General features: G+C 45.6%; 1 protein-coding gene across 2 annotated transcripts in view; it reads left to right on the forward strand.

Moving 5' to 3' along the window:
* LOC119966017 (progressive ankylosis protein homolog B-like) overlaps window positions 1-21,845 on the forward strand; it is a 250,863-nt gene that overhangs the window by 190,976 nt on the left and 38,042 nt on the right. For both annotated transcript variants that reach the window (XM_038797157.1, XM_038797155.1), the window contains one exon: window positions 13,015-13,144. In XM_038797157.1, the coding sequence (XP_038653085.1) occupies window positions 13,015-13,144 (130 nt within the window). The remainder of the gene's footprint in view (window positions 1-13,014; window positions 13,145-21,845) is intronic.

The following is a 21,845-nucleotide window of genomic DNA, read 5'->3' on the forward strand; positions in this document are numbered from 1 at the left end:
ACAGGAGTTGGAATGTAGAATTTTGCAGCCTCAACTTCAATAACACACGATTTGGAAAGTGCTAGTGATCTTGCTAACTCCCATCAGCTTTGACAGCATCTACCTTTCTTGAATGCTTTTTGGTGTAGATGGTTGGAGAGGTAACTTTCAATTATTTTTGTTTTAATTTCACTTTCAATCTTTTCCATATTGCCAAAGTCATATTTGTTTGCTAGTTGCCTTGAGCACATTCAATACTGCTCAGTGGTCTCATTTTGCTTCTTTCTTTGTACCAGGAAATAGGGCATTGGCTGTATCGTAATTTTGCTTGGGCCTAAGTGTTTCAAAAATGTCCTCTTCACCACCACAGTGGAAATGTAAGGCCATTTTTCTTTTGCCCTCTCTGATGAACCTGACTTTGCTCCTTTGAAACATCACAGCCACTTTTGCCAACATAACACAGAGAATGGCTCCAAATATACTTCGGCAGGTTATAGATAGGGCATAGACAGTGCCATTTTCATCAACAACAGTGACTAAACTTGATTGTCAAGCCTTCCTGCTAGTTTGATCCAAGCTTTTGTACCTTTGAAGCAGCCAGCCTGAGCATTACTCCAAGTCTGCAACTTTAGGAAAAACTCTCCAAAAAGATTCATACCTTCTTACTTTGTATTATCCTTGTCGTCAGTGTGAGGTTCTTGGGACAAAAAAACAGCCAGAGACAGCCATTTATGCACAAAGCATATTGGCTTATTTTATTAATGCAACTTGTCAAGCCTTCCTGCTTATGTTTGAAGACTTCCTCTTCTGCTGGTACAGTTCTTTATGGTAGCTTTAAGTGAACAATTTGTACATTGCACTTTTCAAAATGCTATACACTACAGTATTTATCAAACTAACAACAACTTGAAACTCCAATGTGCTGTGAAAAAATTATTTACTCCTACTCCTATATTGTGTAAAATAAATATTTTTTGCCTGCAATATCAGACATTTTTTGAGCAGTTCCTGTTCCACGAAATATAATTTTCTCAACGTGCAGTCAGTAAAATGTCCTTTTTCTGCAATCTGCAATTCCATTGCTGATGCCATCGTCACTTCCAATTTTCTTTTGGGAAGAATATATTATGTATTAGCAGAAAGAAAAAAGGCATTATCTTATCCACTGCATTCTTCGTCTTTATCCTATTTTAGTTTTGGAGTATTTTGTTTGTAACCTCATCTCCTGAAAGGACTGGTTCATGCAAAGATATAGTAGAAACAGGTAATTAGATTATAATGACAAGCCTAACACTATCCTCACCAATGTGTACATGTACTCGCACTTCCCAGCAGGGATCATTTGGATGGAGAGAAATTGTAAGGATGCTGGAAGATTTGTTTTCCATTCCCTAGCCAAGCCTAATTATATATCCTTTTAACCATTTCCCCTTGCTGAGCTCAGTATCGACTGCCAATTAAACCTGACACCTTTATAGACCTGCATGGTAGCGTTGAATATGCTGGTAAAATGTTACTAACATAATCCTATTTTATCAAAGTTATTTTTGATTTGCATATCTTTTTAAAAGCAATTATTATTCCAGATAACTATTTGATGTTGAAGTATACTTACAATTTTATACACCTCGCTACTGTGATCCAAAGCTGAGTAATGCTAAGTAAAGTGTAAAAAGACCTTTTCTACAACTTCAAACAAGACAATGAGGTAACCTGATTTAGTTATTCTTCATCTGCATTCAGGAACTTGCAAACATTTGATGAGCCTCTGAATTATATCTACCATCACTGCTACAAAAATCCCTAGCTCTGCAGATGGTTAAAACACCAATCACACAACCAACCCCAGTACAGTATCTCATATTCTCCCCTCCTCTACAACTTTCATCAACTAGCCAAGGGTGGTATCTCTTCCCTCCTCTCCATCTGGCATAAAACTTAGGGCTTCAGTCAGTTTGGTTAGTAATTGGGAGGGCAATCTTTCTCCACCCTCCAGACAAACTATGCTGGACAACTTGTTTGCCCAAACAGAGTTGCATGGCTTTCTATGAGAATGCCATCTCTTTTCACCACCAATCTCCTAGCCTGTCCTTCTCTACTCTTCTCAACAGAATTTACCATTACTGAGCAGAGTGTAGACAAGTCTCAACCATTCCATGAAGCAGAATTTCATGCTCTGGCCATTGGATAGACCCATTACACCCAGCACCCCAACAGAATTGTTTTTGAAAGATAGAGCCATCCATACTCAAATAAAATTCTGGCTTCTTGCGATTCAGCAAACTTCCAGGCCTTTCTTTTCTTCCCATTGTTGGTCGTTCTGGGTGAGTGTGCTTAACACTCAATTTGGCTCTGTTTCTTTACTTAGCTCTGGAGTCGCCAGGTATCAAGATACCGCCACAAGTTCAAGGTGAAGTTCAAAGCAATAAAACCATACACCAATTAGTAAGTTCAAACAACTGAGTTTATTATAATACAATTATAATAACTACCCATGCACACGCTAAAAGGATTAAGCTATTCCTACCGCTAAATAAACGAATACTTATCTCGAAGGAACTGCCGGGTCAGGGAACAAGGCCTCTTGCTCTGCTCTGGTCTGCAGACTTCAGGTTGACTTACTTGCTGGCGGCTGCTGTCCGAACTTCTCTCTCTCTCTCCTCAGGGTCTTCTTGGCAAAAGCTGGTCGAGGTGCTGGTCCACGGAAGAGGGCTGGTCTAGGAGAGAGGAGGGCTGGACGAGAAGACTGAACCATGTGTGGGACCTGTCTTTTATAGGTCCCAGGGATCCGCGCCCCTTTGGGCGGACTCCCTTACCTGCTTGGAATCGATTGGGTCTCTTCCCAATCGATATGTTTGAATCCCCCCAATACTGAGGCTGTTCCTTAGCTACTGGGCGGGCTCTCAGGCTCTTTGTTTTTGAACCCTGTTGGTGCCCGAGTGTCTGGTATCCTTTACAATGTTGCAGTTGCTTCCCCATTTGTGTCCATTGTATCTGGAATTGTTCCATTAACATGCTAATTATCCCAGTGATTGCCTCATTAGTATGCGGAACGTTCGTTTCGGTGCTGTCTGCTTTCTTAGCAGACAGAATCCACACCTGCTAGGTGCAGGCTGCTGGGGCTGCAAACATTGTCCATTTTATCCTGTATGCTTTGCGTTCCTCCATTTTGTATTTAGGGAAATGGGCAACTTCGGTGGCTACACCATCCCCTTCACTGCCACTCTCCTTGTCCACCATCCTTTTTCTGTCTATCCATCCTCCTCTTTTTGCTTCCTCATACTCCTCTTTTTGCTTCCTCATCCTCCTTTCCTTCTCCTGTCCTTTACTGACCTCCTCCTCTTCCCCTCCATGTTATCTTTTCCCCACAGTGTTCCTTGAAATGTGGGGATTGCTGTTGAGGTCAGCATTTATTGTCGACCTCCGATTGCACTTGAGAAGCTGTTTCTAAACCACTTGAACCACTGCAGTCTGGGACGGAAGGTGTTTCCACACTGTTGTTTGGCAAGTATCTCTGAAATCTTGGCCCAATAACAATAAAGTATATTACTTTTGACTGTGTGTTTTAACAAAATCATGATTGTGCAGTGATAGCTCTGTTTTTGTTGTGAGGACTGATGATTTATTTGGAAATTAACCCGCTCAAGTAACTTAAAACCAATGTCTTAAGGCTTGGAGACAAATGCACCAAATAGATTCGCAGACATCTCGACATGGCTTCAAATCAGTCCTGACTAAAGGAATGACATTATTCCTCTTAGGGTCAGTTCTAAGGCTCCTTAGATCCACAGGGTTGATGAACAGTTTGGTACAATTCTATTTGTTAAGATCCCAGACTAGACACCGGCATTTTTTAGGACACTGGACAAGAACCCAAACACTTTTTGATTTTTAGAACCATAAGGAAAGGATACTCGCTTCAGGAGTGTTTCCACTGACCAATGGGTATCTTTTATATTAAAACAAACTTTATTCTTAGCACAGGAGTAAGCGCATTTACATCTCAGAGAACATCTTAAAATGAACAGTTAAACAATTCTTAACAATGAAGGATACACTTCAATTTCTAATGGATACTTTATCTCCAAATAAGCAAACCATCACAGGTCAAAAGCCACTTACAAATACAGTTAACAAGCACAACAATACGAGCAGCCCTCTGGATAGAGATTTCTTGGAAAAGACTGCTTGAAGAGAGAGAGAGATTCTTTCAGTAAGCAGCGTGCAGATCCATGTCTGTCAGATTAATGCTGAATCTGACAGCCTCCTGCAAAAGCCATTCAGCTCACAGCTTCCAGAAACCTAACCTAAACTGTCCGCTGCAGACTTGGCTCGTCCCATTATTTACATCACCTTTAAATCCCATGACCTACTGAAATTTAAAGACAATGGCACGATTTGCCGGCCACGTCCTGCAGGAATTGGGGTGAGTCACAGCCGGTAGATCCCGGGAGAGGCTTCCCCCAGGATTCCCAATGACCGTTGCCCCTCTCGAGATCTAACTAAATCTTGTGAGACGTTGGGATCTTGCCTGTTGTAGGCAGGATCCAGACTCGTAAGGTTAAGTGAGTTTAAAAACCCACTTAGCTGCACTGAGCCGGATCGAACAGCCAGCTGGCATCTATCGGCTTCACCCCAGCCGGGAGTTGTTTAGCATTCGTTTCTACAAATGAGACCAAGTGGAACGGCACTTTGATGGGGGGTTCTCCTAAGCGATCAGAGGCCCTTGGGTGGTCAGCCTCTGGGCAACGTGACACCCTGGCACCGCAGGTGCCAGCTGGGCACCTTGGCAGTGCCACCTGGTACCCTGGCAGTGCCACTTGGGTTCCAGCCTGGCACTGCCAGGATGCCCAGGTGACATTGCCAGGTTGGCAGGGGCACTGCCAGGGTGCTAGGCTGGCATTTTTCCCATGTTAGGGATCGGACCCGGTGTGCCCTCCCTGTGTGAGTTGAGGTGCTGGGGTCCCCGAGGTCCCCCTTATAGCTGGGTTGGGGCATTGGGGGCGTCCAGGGGTTGCCTAAAGGGGGTTGAGAGATCAGGGCGCGATTTAAAAATGGCGAGCGGAGCTCCTCAGTGCAGGAAATTAGGCTAAAGTGCGGCCTCAGGGGAGCCATACCCTGCCAGAGCGCAAAATAGCAACAGAGTGCCTTTAAATAGCGGGATTGTTCCTGCGGTGCAAGCACCTGGAATGACCCTGCTAATCCTGCCCAGAATGGAGTCTGATTTGTTTTGTGGTTAGATCATGCCCAATGTCTCTAATTACCTACTCCCCAGAAATTATAACAAAATCTCATTAGGCCTCACCTTGTAAACATAAGCATGGTTTGAAAGAATAATTATTGCAGTTTTGCAACGTCTTAGTTGCACCTTTTGCAGCCACAAAGACTGTTTGTCTTTTAAACCAGGATTTTTAAAAACATTACTGCAGCAGATATATACACATCCTAACTCAGGCATTTAAAAAAAAATATATCTTTATTCAGATTTTTATCGAAACAAAATTTTTACATAACCATTAACAACATTTAACAAAACAAGGTGAACGTTAACATTATATTATAAAAACAAATATGCAGTAAGTGAACATTCCCTCATCCTCCTCCCCCCCCCCCCCCCCTAACTCAGGCATTTAAAACATTACTAACACATATACATATAATACTATTCATATACCAATTTCTTACATTCATCACACAGTGGAACCATAACAACGGCTTGCTTGAGAAATTATTATATTACAAATATTATTGAACGACAGTTAATCGCTTCCTATAAATAAAGTCATCTAGTGAAGAAAATCACCACAGGCTGTTATCCTTTCAACAACTAATGTATAGGTCCATTGCAAAACAGAAATATGCAAGTACAAATCACCTGCTTAAAAATAATAAATATCCAATTGTGAAATCAAGGTGAAAGGTATTAAAGGGAATGTGAGCCATATTTGGCTGGGAGAGTTCTGATTAATTGATGATTTTTAACTCACGTGGGTAGATTTTAACCTTCCCAATAGGGTAGCTGGTCATTAAACCTCACTAATAGCTTGCCATTGAAGTTAATAGAAATTAATATTCCATTTTAAACTTTTAAGATCAGTTAGATAATAACAGATATCTAGTTAGTGTCCCTACACAGAACGAACATCTGGAATTTCCTCGTAACAACTTTTATGACATTTTCACTCCATTGCACCAATGTATTCAAATTAATGAATGGAAAATTCTGAGGAGCATTCCTGATGTGACATTGGTGATTCTCCATTTCATTACCTATTATATACTAAGATTTCACTGAAGCTTTCATCACATGAGGTTGTGCGACAAGATTGGAAAAGTAATGGTGTGATAGCTGCCGCTAAAGTTGCATAGAAATGAATAGAATATTGGGAAACAAAGAGCAGTTCAGGAAGGAGACCACTATCATGCTTCCTGGACTAGTGTTCAGCCCGTGATTGCTTGCAATGCACATAATTATTTGAAAATGTAGGACTGAAATAAACCTAGGTTTACTATTGATACAAAAATTAGAGATAGTTGGGATGAAAATAAGAGCAGAAAATTCAAACTGCAGATGGGGAACTTTTAATAGATTAGTAAATTAGCCTGGTAAATGATGTGACGGGCAAAATCTTCCAGATTGTTGGAAACGGAGTGTGCATTGGGGCCATGCAGAAGTTGTGACGTGTGGACCTATGTGGCAATTGTCTGGGGAAATGCTCCCTGGGACCTTCTGCACATTTCTCTGACTCTCAGGTGATAATCTTTATTGTCACAAGTAATCTTACATTAACACTGCAATGAAATTACTGTGAAACGCCCCTATTCGCCACATTCCAGCGCCTGTTTGGGTAACTGAGGGAGAATTCAGAATGTCCAAATGACCTAACACGTCTTTCAGGACTTGTGGGAGGAAACCGGATCACCCGGAGGAATAGAGGGTATGATTTGATGACTGCATTGCACCGGGCGCGCCCGTTAAATTGCAAGAAAGATTGAAATCAGGATATGCGCCGCGCACGGCTCAGTTTGTGATCTAACCGGCCTGCCCCCGTTGGTGGGTTCCGGATCCTGCCCAGACGTGGTGAGACAGCATTTGAGACCAATTAAGGGTAATCACATCAGTGAGTTGGCAGCATGAACTAACCGGCGAGAGGTCACGCAGGCACCGTTTAGCACTCTTATTTTAAAACGGGAAGCTAGCACAATGGCTGCTGAGGGGAGCTGCGGAATGAGTAACCATTGCCATTTCCCGGCATGCAGCCCAGAGGCACTGGAGCTGCTGCCCCAGCACTCAGTGGGGGGATGGGGGACGGGCCTGGTCAGCACAGTGGGCGCTATAGGTCGAGGCTGACCCCTGGCCTAGGGGGCGCGGGCCATAATATCTGTTGTGCCTACAGTCCATCCTGCAATATTGTGTACATCCATAACAGGGACAAGTACAGCGCCACTTGTCTGCCCTACCAAACACTTCCAGGACAGAGCCCTGTATGTGGATATATGTTGACCGTCACTTCAACGCCATTTGATTGTGAACAGCCTTTAATTTCACAGCTAAAAGATATTGCTGATAAGGAATTGGCATTGTTAATTATGTGAGCACTTCACAGCTCTCAAGTACATCCCTGTGGATGCACATGCCATGGCCCAGACAAATGTTATTGCTCAGCATTCCAGTCCAACTGTGAGGCATGGACACTTTGCCTGAACCTCGGAGGCATCAGCACCACAGAGGCAGCAGCCAACAATCAAACATTTGTAGAGCTGGGCTATGGCACTGGAGCCCGCAATCAAACGGTGAGTGTATAGATCAGGCAGGGTACCTGAGTACGGTCTCCCGAATGGTTCCTGGCAGAGGCCTGGGGTCTAGGGGCTCCTGCTGTGTCTGGTGGTGAGTGTGCAGAGTGGGGTTCTCCAGCACAACTAGTTTGCTGGATGGTACTCTGAGAGAAGGCGGGATACATAAAGGTGGGGGAGGCTTAGGGGAATGAGGATCCTGGGGTGGTAAGTTCAAACTGATTGTCGGTCTCTCTCCTCCAACTCCTTACAGATAACATGATGGATGGTTTTGTTGATGCCGCAGCCCTTGCAGTGCTGGTGGCAGCCCAGGTGGCCGGATGCCAGAGAAGGTAGCAGCAGCATCGACGCAGGCTGGAAGTGGCACCCCATGTGCAGGGGGCAGCCCACACCCTGCAGACCCGGTCACTCATCGGGCCAAGGAGGAACCCAGAAACCGCCGTTGTCTCCCTGGTAGCAGGTACTGGGATGGCTTCCAGCATGCCCTCTCCCAGGACTGTGCCTGAAGGGCCTCTGGCATCTTCAAGTGATACAGGGGCAGCTGGAGTAAGCTCCAGCGGCCTCTGCGTCATCTGGCTCTGCCGGTCCTGGTGCCTCTCTGTTGTCTGGACTATGGTGCCGATGCCTTCAGTGATGCTCCTCAGTGACTGGACCACACTCTGAAGTGCCACGACAATGTTCACCTACATCTGGTACATGTCGCTCAGCAACTGGGACATGATGTCGAAACCCTCAACCATTCTCGTCACAGATTGACCCACATCTTGGACACCACCACTCATGATGCTGATCTCGTGCTGCAGACTTTCCACTGCCATCGCCACCCTCGCAGTGTTTGCATCGGTGCCATGCATTTCTGGCGTATCTCCTGCACCCTTGGTCTTTGGGACTCCTCCAATTGGCTATGCACTTACCGGAGTGTCGCTGACATCCCCTTCTGAATCTTCTAGTCGTGCCCCAGTGCCTGCATCAGCTCCGGGATAACCTTGCCCAGAAGTTAGGCATCTGACTGGGACTCAACTGAGTCCTGAGATCCAGCAGACCTCCAACTGCTGACTTCCTTGGATGTTCCTGTCTCCACCTGATGTGCATTAACATTTGTGTGGTGCTCACCAGATTGTGCCCCAGTGTCCACTACTGTCGTCAAGGTGTGTCACGGCGCTGGTAGAGAGTAGGGATGGCAGCTGTGATTGCAGCGGTGTTCTCTTGGGTGGTGGGTGGAGGGATGTACCTGATATGCCCGGATGGCCTGGTCCCATCAGATGGAGATCCTGCGAGAGATTGGACATAGGATCAGTGAAAGGGAAGGATAATTTTGCCTGATAAGAACCACTCACTTTAGATAGGACATATGGGTGAAGGGACAGTGGATACTCTGTGGTGCAGGCCAACCTCGTTGGTGGCCACTTTCCTCAGCCACCCCATGATCTCCAGGGCCTGTTCCTCATAGGAGGTGAGGACTCTGATATCTGGAACCCCGCCACCCGTCTGGATCCTTTTACACCTATAATGGGCTAACTTCTCCTGCGGTGACCAGGAAGGGCATTGAGCTACACTCTTGACGCATCAGGGGTTTCTATGGCAGGTGGCATGTGTGGGCACTATTCCTGGGCTTTGATGGGATGTGCTGGTGGGTGCCAGGGTGTACCGGGGCACAAGCGCGGTGATATGCTGTGGGGGAGGGTTGGGAGGTGCCAGACACAGAATTGTTGTTGGGATGGGGGTATGGCAGAGGTCAGGGGGGTAGTAGGTGAGACTGATGCCAGGGGCCTGTATTAACTTACTCTTTCCCAGTGGAGGTCATTGGTGTTCTTCCTATATTGTACATCAGCCCTCCTGGTCATACTGCCCAAACTGGTGGCCACTGCCTCCCAGGCAGCGTTGGCATCCCTGGTCCTCCAAACCCTTTGGGAGAACAGGATGACCTGCCTCTCCTCCTGGGAGAAAGCAGCCTGGCCAGGCCTACGCCTCAAAGTGTGGAGTAGACCTATGTGGTGCCATGGTCGTGTGCTGCCCCGGAGTTAGTTCAAGGGAGCGTTTATGAGCAGCTCCCCCTTGATAGCACTCGCCCACCCCCCCCCCCACTCGCCCACCCCCCCACTCGCCCACCCCCCCACTCTCCCACCCCACACTCTCGCACCCCCCCCACTCGCGCACCCCCCCACTCGCATACCCCCCCCCACTCGCCCACCCCCCCACTCGCTCACCCCCCTCACTCGCCCACCCCCCCACTCGCTCACCCCCTCACTCGCTCGCCCCCTCACTCGCTCGCCCCCTCACTCGCTCACCCCCCTCACTCGCCCACACCCTCACTCGCCCACCCCCTCACTCGCCCACCCCCCCACTCGCTCACCCCCCTCACTCGCTCACCCCCTCACTCGCTCACCCCCTCACTCGCTCACCCCCTCACTCGCTCACCCCCCTCACTCGCCCACCCCCTCACTCACCCACCCCCTCACTCGCCCACCCCCTCACTCGCCCACCCCCTCACTCGCCCACCCCCCCATTCGCTCACCCCCTCACTCGCTCGCCCCCCTCACTCGCTCACCCCCCTCACTCGCCTACCCCCTCACTCGCCCACCCCCTCACTCGCCCACCCCCTCACTCGCCCACTTCCTACTCCCCATTCTTCCACCAACTCGGCCATTCCCCCCCAACAAACACATCCCCCCACTTGCCCATCCCCCCCACATACTTACCCATCCCCCCCACAACTAGCACCTCCTTCTGCAGCACAGTTGTGATTTGAAATGGAGTGAAGTGGAAAGTCAGTCTCTTATTTAGTTGTACTGCTCAGGAACACTGCAATGCATCGTGCCATAATGTCAGCCCAGTAGAACATAATCTACCTGTAACTTCAAATCTATCTGATCATATCCCTCAGATTTTAGTCTGTCTTGAACACAGAAGATGATCTCATTCATTTTTAAATTCAATCACCAACAAGACTTGACCTAGATTACATGTTAAGAACTGTTGCTCCAGATGGTTTGCACCCAGCCCTTCCCTTATGTGTTATTAAAGGATTTTCAGTCATGTTTCTTACAAATCATGCCTCAACCAAATGAATTATGCCTTTCTTATTGGCATGACAGTCTGTAGCTGCCTTTATTAAACAGCAAAAATGAGCAAATGGAGACAGTTTTACTCAACACAATTGTGTATCTAATAAGTGTATAATTTTCAAACATGTTTTCCTGCTCATTTCTATTTCCGTTAGATAATGAGATGGAATGGATTGTAAATTGGATAATCACATGACCCTTTAATCTCTGAGCCTGGTTTGAATTTATTTGCCGTGTCATGGCAGAAGTGGTGCAGATGTATGAGAAGACTGTGCTAATTGGCTGGCAAGTGGACCCTGATTGGAAGAGGCATTACCCATGGAGAATGTGGCATCAGGGAGCTGTTAACTGTCCTGCTTTTGTTTAAATTAAAGCTGGGCAGGTCAACTTTGATTGTTCAAGTCAGTGCTATGAGTAATGAACCAGGTAATGGTTGTTCCCTTTATAATAGGTATTCTTGTGTCTGGTCTGAAGAGTGTAAGATGAAAAGTTTCGACAGCATGTCTCTTTTCAGCAATACTGCACGTCTAAACATGTCTGTAAGCTGAGGTGATAGGAGAGTGATTGCTAATGTAACTGTTTTTGTGCGTTTAGCATCAGAATTTGTCCCTTTGCGCTTTCCCCTAATTATGATTTTTTTGTCTCGGTACCATTGAATGTCAGGAGGAACTTTCAGTTTTGTGCTAAAAAGCAGTTGATAACATATAGCCCATTACACGCCTCATTAGATTTTCCTTTCCCTGTAAAGGTCGGTCAATCCTCAAGTTAAGTTTAAAAAAATGTTTCATCTGTTGTGTGAGGTGACATTTTACAAATCATTCTGAATCCAAGTTGCTGTGGCAGTGTGCAATTTTACAGGCATCTTGTTACTACGACAACATGCAAATTTACAGGCATCTTGTTACTGTGACAACGTGCAATTTTACAGGCATATTGTTGCTGTGACAACATGCAATTTTACAGGCATCTTGTTGCTGTGACAACATGCAATTTTACAGGCATGGATAGTGATGGCGATGGTAGAGACTCCAATTTTATTTCCATTACATGTACTCCCACTCTTTCATTGGTTTCAGAAGGATTTGCAGGTTGATAATCAGCCTGTTTGGCCATGTAATGAACACACCTTCCTTGGGTCATTAAGTCCTGGTGTGGCACTCAATCCAAGAGCTTTTGGCTGATAGGCTAACCACTGCTCCACAAGGCCTCCCTTATTGTGTATACCTACCACCTCATTTTCAAAGCCAATGTAACTGGCTGTTTTGTGTACGAGTACAAGGGCCATTCCTCAGTTGCTGGGTCTGGCATAGGGTACAAAGGCAAAACTGTAGATTTGGTCTCAGTAATAGAACGTGAACTGCAAGAAGGATGCACAAACTAGTTGATTTCTTCTTTACTAACACAGATACTGATCCCAGAAACAGACAAAAGAATCTAATCTAATAAAGCAAGCAAAAGGGCATGGGTAACTAAATGCTCAGGATAGATGTCTCTTGTTGTGGTTGAGCATGTAGCAGTTAACCAGTAAAAAGTCAAAAAGTCCATTTTCACCTATTAAAAAGATAAAAGCACTCTAATATGAACTTGTATACCTGCTACTAGTGTTAAAATATATGTATTTTCACAGAGATTTTCCAACAGCCTGCACCAGTGGCAGTGTTGCATGCAACAGTCAGCGGCACGGCAGCACAGTGGTTAGCACTGCTGCATCACTGCGCCAGGGTCCCAGGTTCGATTCCCAGCTTGGGTCACTGTCGGCGTGGATTCCACATGTTCTCCCGTGTCTTCGTGGGTTTCCTCCAGGTGCTACGGTTCCTCCCACAAGTCCCGAAAGACATGCTGTTAGGTAATTTGGACATTCTGAATTCTCCCTCAGTGTACCCGAACAGGTGCCGGGATTTGGCGACGAGGGAATTTTCACAATAACTTCATTGCAGTGTTAATGTAAGCCTACTTATGACACTAATAAAGATTAGCATTATTATTATTGGTGCTGCAGCCATTTTTTGAGAAACTTTCTGCTGCATGCAATGTGTGGGATCCTTGGAGAGCTAAACCTGATATTTAGAACTAATGTTCTGAATCTGGAGGTGATTCTTGGCCAGACAGTAGTGTTCAGATAACTGTTAAACTACATTGGGATGTTTTCTAACTTTAATGTTCTCTGTTTCCCCAGTTATGCTTTGTTGTGTTTTGGACTCCACATCTGTCAGAGAAAATTCTGGTTAATCTGATAGGTGTGAATTTGGCTTTTGCTGAGCTGTGTGTGATTCCGCTGCAGATCGTCTCCTTCTTCCCTTTCCCAGGTATGAATCTTTATTGAAAGTAATGTATCAACAGTCTAGAGATGATAATATTGGTTGACTATTGCTGGCTACAATGTAGCTACAATGAGAAAAGTACAGATTAGACTCAGTTAAATAGGCTTCCCTATTCTTATTTAGTATTTAACAATCTGGCCTGCTTTTTCAAAGGTGTGTGGTTTCTTCAGGATGTTGCAAGCGAATTTCGAATGAAAACAAGAGTTAAGGGAATCTTAAGACTTGAGATTCACTTACTTTGGTACAGACTCGATGGGCCGAATGGCCTCCTGCACTGTATGTTCTATGTTAAGACTTGGGAGGACTGAAGGAACTAGATCCTATGTTCCATGTGGAATGGGCAATAATACCCAGCCACCAACTCCGATCCATCATAATTGTTTTCACTCTCATCCAAGTGGTACCCCAGGAAGTCTTCCTTAAATGTACTTCACCCAGTCGTCTTCCATCTGGTGGCACCCATTCTACTGCCAGTCTTGTGGGTGTGTATCCTGGATGGGAACTACATATCCTGTCAGCTTTAATCACATGTCCATCACAACGTCCACAGGCACCTCTGACCAGTCTTCTGTACCACTTCTTCATTGGTGATGCAGTCTATCAGTGTGATGCCAGGACCAGATGAAAGATGTCCGACTTGCATTACGCCTTTGGTGTTCTCACTGGCATAGATTGCAGTTGGTACTACTAAAGATATGTAGAGTTGCAGTTTTGTGGCCCCATTGATGGCGTTGGATGCCTCTACTTAAAAAGGGCCCAATTCTATTCATGGAAATCCTAATAGTCCTTCCCTTTGCTTCTGAAAAATCATTCAGAATACCTCTTATGAAGAAATATATTGAGTTGAGACAATCATTGATTACCAAAAAACACCCCACAAATGACTCATGATCAAAGATCTCTCCACAAAAAGCAAAGGAGGTGAAATATCTCTTGTTAAATTGACTAAAAAAGCTGTTACTGATCGGTATAATTATTTCCAAAATGGAGTTTCTTCTGAAGGTAGTTGTAACAGTTGAGTTTTAAGTTGTTAGAGCATTCTATCACTCACTTCAACATATTTTGTTAATCCTATGACAATATTAAAACCTTTTGGATCATTTCAAAAAATTTTAAGCACTTTTTCAGCAGGATATTTATTCCCTTCCATAGAGATTCAAATTGACAATACTGGTAAATATTACTGACTCTGAATTAGACTAATGACATAAGACCATAAGATATAGGAGCAGACATTTGGCCCATTGATCATGGCTGATATGTTCCTCATCCCCATTCTCCTGCCTTCTCCCCATAATCCCTGATCTTCATATTAATCAAGAAATCCCCTTCTTAATCAAGAACACCAGATTTGCGCTTGAGGTACTGTTACCTACAGGGCTACAGACCAAGAGCAGGATGGTAAAATCAGATAGAACAGTTCCTTTTTAGAACATCAGAACTAGGCAATTTAGCCTCTCGAGCCTACTCCACTGTTCAATACGACCTTGGCTGATTTCATCATAGCCTTAACCCCACCGTCCTGTTCGTTCTCTGTAACCCTCACAACCCATTACCAATTAAAAATCGAATTCCTCCTTAAATTTACTCGCTGTCCCAGTATTCACCACACTCTGAGGTAGCAAATTCCACAGATTCACAACCCTTTGGGAGTAGTAGTTTCTCCTCGTCTATGTTTTAAATTTGCTACCTCTTATTCTGAGACTATGGCCTCTCATTCTAGTGCACTTAGCAATTCCTGGCTCTCCTTAGCACTCAAACTGTTCCTATTCATCAAAGGATCTAGAACGAGAAGGCACAGATTTAAAGGAACTTGCAAAAGAAATAATGTGAGAAAAATCTTTTTCACCCAGCGAATGGTTTGGGTCTGGTCTGGAAGTGTGGGGGAGGCAAGTTCAATCGAGGCATTCAAGAGGACATTAGATGATTATTTGAATAGAAATAATGTGCAGGGTATAGGGAAAAGGCAGGAGAATGGTACTAAGTCATGATGAGCTGGTGCAAAATGGCTTCCTGCGCTATAACAATTCTGTGATTCTATGAAATGCCTCCCATTATATTGTCGGATGCAATTAGCTGTTGCCCCAACTTTGGTATCTCTGCTACAATGAAGATGAAAGAAATCAGCTGAAAGAGGGTTTATCATTTCTCCCATTGGTAATCATTATAAACAATAGCAAGCTGAGCTCAACCAGATAGGAAAGCAATGTAAATCTTGGCATTGTTTGACTTGTGCAGATTTTCCCTGGCCATTGAAGGTTTATTTTCAGAAAACAAAAGCCATGATTATTCCTTTACCTTAAAACAAATTGTAGGTGCATAGTTATTTTTGTGTTGCTCTCTGTACCCTGGAATCAGCTTGTAATATAATTCCAAAGTAGCAGCAGCCAAGCATCCAGTCCACAATGTAATTCAAGAGTAGCAGCAGCCAACCATCCGATCCACAATGTAATTCAGGAGTAGCAGCAGCCAACCATCCAATCCACAATGTAATTCAGGAGTAGCAGCAGCCAACCATCCAATCCACAATGTAATTCAAGAGTAGCAGCAGCCAAGCATCGATCCACAATGTAATGCTTGTGTAGCCACAGTATTTATATGGTTAGTCTAGTCCAGTTCAGTTTCTGGTTAATAGTAACCCCCATGATGTTGTTAGTGGAGGATTCAGCAATGGTTATACCATTGTATGTGAAGGGATAATGGTTAGAGATGATCATTGTCTGGAACCTGTGTGTTATCCGGGTTTAGCCTATTTGAACATGGGCTCTGAGGAATTGCAAATGATACTGGACTTTGTCCAATCATGGGAGAGTATCCCCACTTCTAACTTTATGATGGAGGAATGGTCATTAATAAAGCAGTTGAAGATGGTTGAACCCGAGGCAAATTCTCCCAACCTGCCTGTGGCGAGTTTGGTGGCAGGTGGGAGCAGATAATCTGGGGTTTGGTGATGGGCAGGCAATGAGAATCTGGGGTTTGGTGACGGGCAGGCAATGAGAATCTGGGGTTTGGTGATGGGCAGGCAATGAGAATCTGGGGTTTGGTGACAGGCAGGCAATGAGAATCTGGGATTTGGTGACGGGCAGGCAATGAGAATCTGGGGTTTGGTGATGGGCAGGCAATGAGAATCTGGGGTTTGGTGACAGGCAGGCAATGAGAATCTGGGATTTGGTGATGGGCAGGCAATGAGAATCTGGGATTTGGTGACAGGCAGGCAATGAGAATCTGGGATTTGGTGATGGGCAGGCAATGAGAATCTGGGGTTTGGTGATGGGCAGGCAATGAGAATCTGGGGTTTGGTGATGGGCAGGCAATGAGAATCTGGGGTTTGGTGACAGGCAGGCAATGAGAATCTGGGATTTGGTGATGGGCAGGCAATGAGAATCTGGGATTTGGTGATGGGCAGGCAATGAGAATCTGGGGTTTGGTGATGCCACATTTGGCCAAATGCAGCCTTTATGTCAAGGGCAGTCACTCTCACCTCACCTCGGGCATTCAGCTCTTTTGTGCATGTTTGGACCAAGTCTGTAATGAGATCAGGAGCTGAGTGCCCCATGATGGACCCCAAACTGAATATCACTGAGCCGTGTACTGCTGTGTAAGAGCCATGCTGATGATAGGGATTAGACTGTTGGAGTGGTAATTGGCTGGATTTGATTTATCCTTTTTTTTGTGGACAGGACATATCTGGATAATTTTGCACAATGACTGGTGGATGCCAGTGTTACAGCTGTACTGGAGTAGCTTGGCTAGGGAGCATGACAAGTTCTGGAGTACAAGTCTTCAGTACTATTTTTTTTGATAAACAATTTTATTAAGACATTTTGGCATAATAAAAAAAAAAGTGTGCAAAAAACAATCGTTATAGTGCAAGAAACCCAGCTCACCTCCCACAAGGATCAGCCAAACTACCCCCCTAACCTACGTCTCCCTAACCCTCTCTCTCACCCCCCCCCCCCCCCCCCCCCCCCCCCCCCTCCCTGCTGACGATTAATTTTCCGCAAAGAAGTCGATAAATGATTGCCACCTCCGGGCAAACCCATACAGTGACCCTCTCAAAGCGAATTTAATCTTCTCCAGACCGAGAGAGCTCGCCATATCTGATAGCAAGGCCTCCGACTTCGGAGGTTTTGAGTCCCTCCATGCCAGCAAAATTTGTCGCCGGCTACCAGGGAAGCAAAGACTAAAACATCAGCCTCTCTCTCTCTCTCCCTGGACTCCCGGGTCCTCCAAAACCCTCAAAATAGCCACCTCTGGACTCATCACCACCCCTGTTTTCAGTACCCAGGAGATAACATCCACGAACTCCTGCCAGTACCCCCTGAGTTTTGGGCATGTGCAAAACATGTGGACATGGTTCGCCGGCCCTTCCGAACATCTGACGCACCTGTCCTCCAATCTGAAAAATGTACTCATCCGGGCCACTGTCATGTGGGCCCGTTGGACGACCTTAAATTGAATCAGGCTGAGCCTGGCGCATGATGCGGTCGCGTTTACCCTGCTCAACGCCTCCGTTCACAAGCCCTCTTCCATCTCACCTCCGAGCTCCTCTTCCCACTTAAACTTCAGCTGCTCGATCTGTGACTCTTCTGCTCCCATAAGTTCTTTATATATATATATCCGAGACCCTCCCCTCCCCCGCCCCCGCCCATCCACTGGACACTACCCTGTCCTGGATCCCCCTGAGGGGCAGGCGTGGGAAGGAGAGAATCTTTCTGCATAGAAAATCCTGCACCTACAGCTCCCTGAACTCATTCCCTCTCGCCAGCACAAATTTCTCCTCTAACGCCCTCATGCTCGGGAAGCTCCCTTCCAAGAATAAATCCCCCATACTCTCAATCCCCGTCCTCCGCCATGCTCGAAACCCACCGTCCATATTCCCCGAGGCAAACCGGTGATTGTCGCAAATTGAGGACCAAACCGATGCTCCCATTCCCCCCACGTGCGTTCTCCATTGGCCCCAGATCCGCAAAGTCGCCACCACTATGGGGCTGGTGGAGTACCATGCCGGCAGGAGCAGCAGGGGCGCCGTAACCAAGGCCGCCAAACTGGTAAGTCTTCAGTACTATTGCCTGTAGGTTGTTAGGGCCCATAGCCTTTTCAGTACCCATTGCCTTCAACCGTTTCTTGATACATTTGGAATTAATCAAATTGGCTGAAGACTGGCATCTATAGGCCACCTAATAGTTCTAGGGATGTAGAGGAAAGGATGGCGAAGATGATTCTGGAAAAGAGCAAAAGTAACAGGGTAGTTGTTATGGGAGACTTTAACTTTCCAAATATTGACTGGAAAAGATATAGTTCGAGTACATTAGATGGGTCATTCTTTGTACAATGTGTGCAGGAGGGTTTCCTGACACAATATGTTGACAGGCCAACAAGAGGCGAGGCCACATTGGATTTGGTTTTGGGTAATGAACCAGGCCAGGTGTTAGATCTGGAGGTAGGTGAGCACTTTGGAGACAGTGACCACAATTCGGTGACCTTTACGTTAGTGATGGAAAGGGATAAGTATACCCCGCAGGGCAAGAGTTATAGCTGGGGGAAGGGCAATTATGATGCCATCAGACATGACTTGGGATGTGTAGGTTGGAGAAGTAGGCTGCAAGGGTTGGGCACACTGGATATGTGGAGCTTGTTCAAGGAACAGCTATTGCGTGTTCTTGATAAGTACGTACCAGTCAGGCAGGGAGGAAGGGGTAGAGCGAGGGAACCGTGGTTTACCAAAGAAGTGGAATCTCTTGCTAAGAGGAAGAAGGAGGCCTATGTGAAGATGAGGCGTGAAGTTTCAGTTGGGACGCTTGATAGTTACAAGGAAGCGAGGAAGGATCTAAAGAGAGAGCTGAGACGAGCAAGGAGGGGACATGAGAAGTCTTTGGCAGGTAGGATCAAGGAAAACCCAAAAGCTTTCTATAGGTATGTCAGGAATAAAAGAATGACTAGGGTAAGAGTAGGGCCAGTCAAGGACAGTGGTGGGAAGTTGTGTGTGGAGGCTGAGGAGATAAGCGAGATACTAAATGAATACTTTTCGTCAGTATTCACTCAGGAAAAAGATAATGTTGTGGAGGAGAATGCTGAGACCCAGGCTATTAGAATAGATGGCATTGAGGTGCGTAGGGAAGAAGTGTTGGCAATTCTGGACAAGGTGAAAATAGATAAGTCCCCGGGGCCTGATGGGATTTATCCTAGGATTCTCTGGGAAGCCAGGGAAGAGATTGCTGAGCCTTTGGCTTTGATTTTTATGTCATCATTGGCTACAGGAATAGTGCCAGAGGACTGGAGGATAGCAAATGTGGTCCCTTTGTTCAAGAAGGGGAGTAGAGATAACCCCGGTAACTATAGGCCGGTGAGCCTCACGTCTGTTGTGGGTAAAGTCTTGGAGAGGATTATAAGAGATACGATTTATAATCATCTAGATAGGAATAATATGATTAGGGATAGTCAGCATGGTTTTGTGAAGGGTAGGTCATGCCTCACAAACCTTATCGAGTTCTTTGAGAAGGTGACTAAACAGGTAGACGAGGGTAGAACAGTTGATGTGGTGTATATGGATTTCAGTAAAGCGTTTGATAAGGTTCCCCACGGTCGTCTATTGCAGAAAATGCTGGGGGTTGAGGGTGATTTAGAGATGTGGATCAGAAATTGGCTAGTTGAAAGAAGACAGAGGGTGGTGGTTGATGGCAAATGTTCAGAATGGAGTTCAGTTACGAGTGGCGTACCACAAGGATCTGTTCTGGGACCGTTGCTGTTTGTCATTTTTATAAATGACCTAGAGGAGGGTACAGAAGGTTGGGTGAGTAAATTTGCAGACGACACTAAAGTCGGTGGAGTTGTAGACAGTGTGGAAGGATGTTGCAGGTTACAGAGGGACATAGATAAGCTGCAGAGCTGGGCTGAGAGGTGGCAAATGGAGTTTAATGTAGAGAAGTGTGAGGTGATTCACTTTGGAACGAATAACAGGAATGCGGAATATTTGACACAGAGAGCTTGTTGACAGACTCCAAAATGGAAGCAATTAAAAACTCCATGGCGACCGCCATGCATGATCAAGACCATGAAGGTCTACCCACTGTATCTGAGCACCCAGAAGCAGACTATTGAAAGTCTATCCAGCACACATAATCAAGAAGAAGCCAATGGTTGTCTACCCACTGTATACGAGAACAGTGACAATGTGATCACAATCAATATACAAGATGTGCAAGAACACAGCGAGACTAACAGCTCTCAGCTCGACAGAAGCACTCAACAATCAGAGTAGAGCTACTCATGAGTCCATCTTCCCCCGAATGCGCTCCAATTATCCAAATACCTGAAGCCCTCCCTCCTACACCATTCCTGCAGCCACGATTTCAACTGCACTCTCTCCCTATTCCTAGCCTCTCATGTGGCACCGGCAACAAACCAGAGATGACAACTCTGTCTGTCCTGGCTTTTAACTTCCAGCCCAACTCCCTAAACTCGTTTATTACCTCCACACCTCTTTTCCTACCTACGTCGTTGGTACCAATGTGCACCACGACTTCTGGCTGATCATCCTCCCCCTTCAGGATCCTGAAGACACGATCCGAGACATCCCTGGCCCTGGCACCCGGGGAGGCAACATACCTTCCGGGAGTCTCGCTCGTGACCACAGAATCTCCTATCTGTTCCCCGAACCATTGAATCTCCGATTACTATTGCTTTTCTATTATCCCCCCTTCCCTTCTGAGCCCCAGAGTCAGACTCAGTGCCAGAGACCTGGCCGCTAGGGCCTTCCCCCGGTTGGTCATCTCCCCCCCCCCAAACAGCATCCAAAACGGTATACTTGTTTTGAAGGGAACGGCCATAAGGGATCCCTGCACTGTCTGCTTGTTCGTTGCAATACAACATCAGATCATTCTCTCAATCCTCAAGAAGAAAGGCTCAGTGAAACATCAGATATGACAAAGGACACTGACGCCAATAAATTTGAGAATGACTCAAATTATCCACATGGAACAGTCATTGAGCGCAACAAGAACAACAAAAACCCAAGAAACACAACAGAAACAAGAACAACAACAAAAACAACAAGAAACACAACAAGCACAACAACAAAACTACAAGCACAGCTACAAGAACAACAACAAGAAGCATAACAAAGACACAATAAGCACGACAAAAACAAAGACAGAAAGAACAACAATGAAACAACAACCTGTACAACATGGTACAACTCTGCACATGAAAGACAATGCAACAGCACACTCCAGAACAATGACAAGAGTACAAACATACCATGGCATGACAACGAATCTCACAATTTCACATTTGCTCCAGAACAAACAAGCACACCAGCTTTCAAGGCAGATGACCCACTAAGCACAAGAAAAAGTCCACGTCAGTCAACATCAGTGGTTTGGCCATTCAAACACTTCGTGATGACTTGTTGGTTACTTAAAAACAAGAACACTGATGACATTCACAAATAAATTACAAAATCAACATCACCACGCCAACAACAGAAGGGAAAAAAAACTCGACAAAATAAATTCATAAAGTTAGACTCATAAATGTTTTAAATTAAGATTGGACTTATAATGGAAGAGGGGACATAGCCTTAAATTGAGGGGTAATAGATATAGGACAGAGGTCAGAGGTGGGTTTTTTTACGCAAAGAGTGGTGAGGCCGTGGAATGCCCTACCTGCAACAGTAGTGAACACG

Source organism: Scyliorhinus canicula, chromosome 5 (assembly GCF_902713615.1).
Source record: "Scyliorhinus canicula chromosome 5, sScyCan1.1, whole genome shotgun sequence".
NCBI classification, from domain to species: Eukaryota; Metazoa; Chordata; class Chondrichthyes; order Carcharhiniformes; family Scyliorhinidae; genus Scyliorhinus; species Scyliorhinus canicula.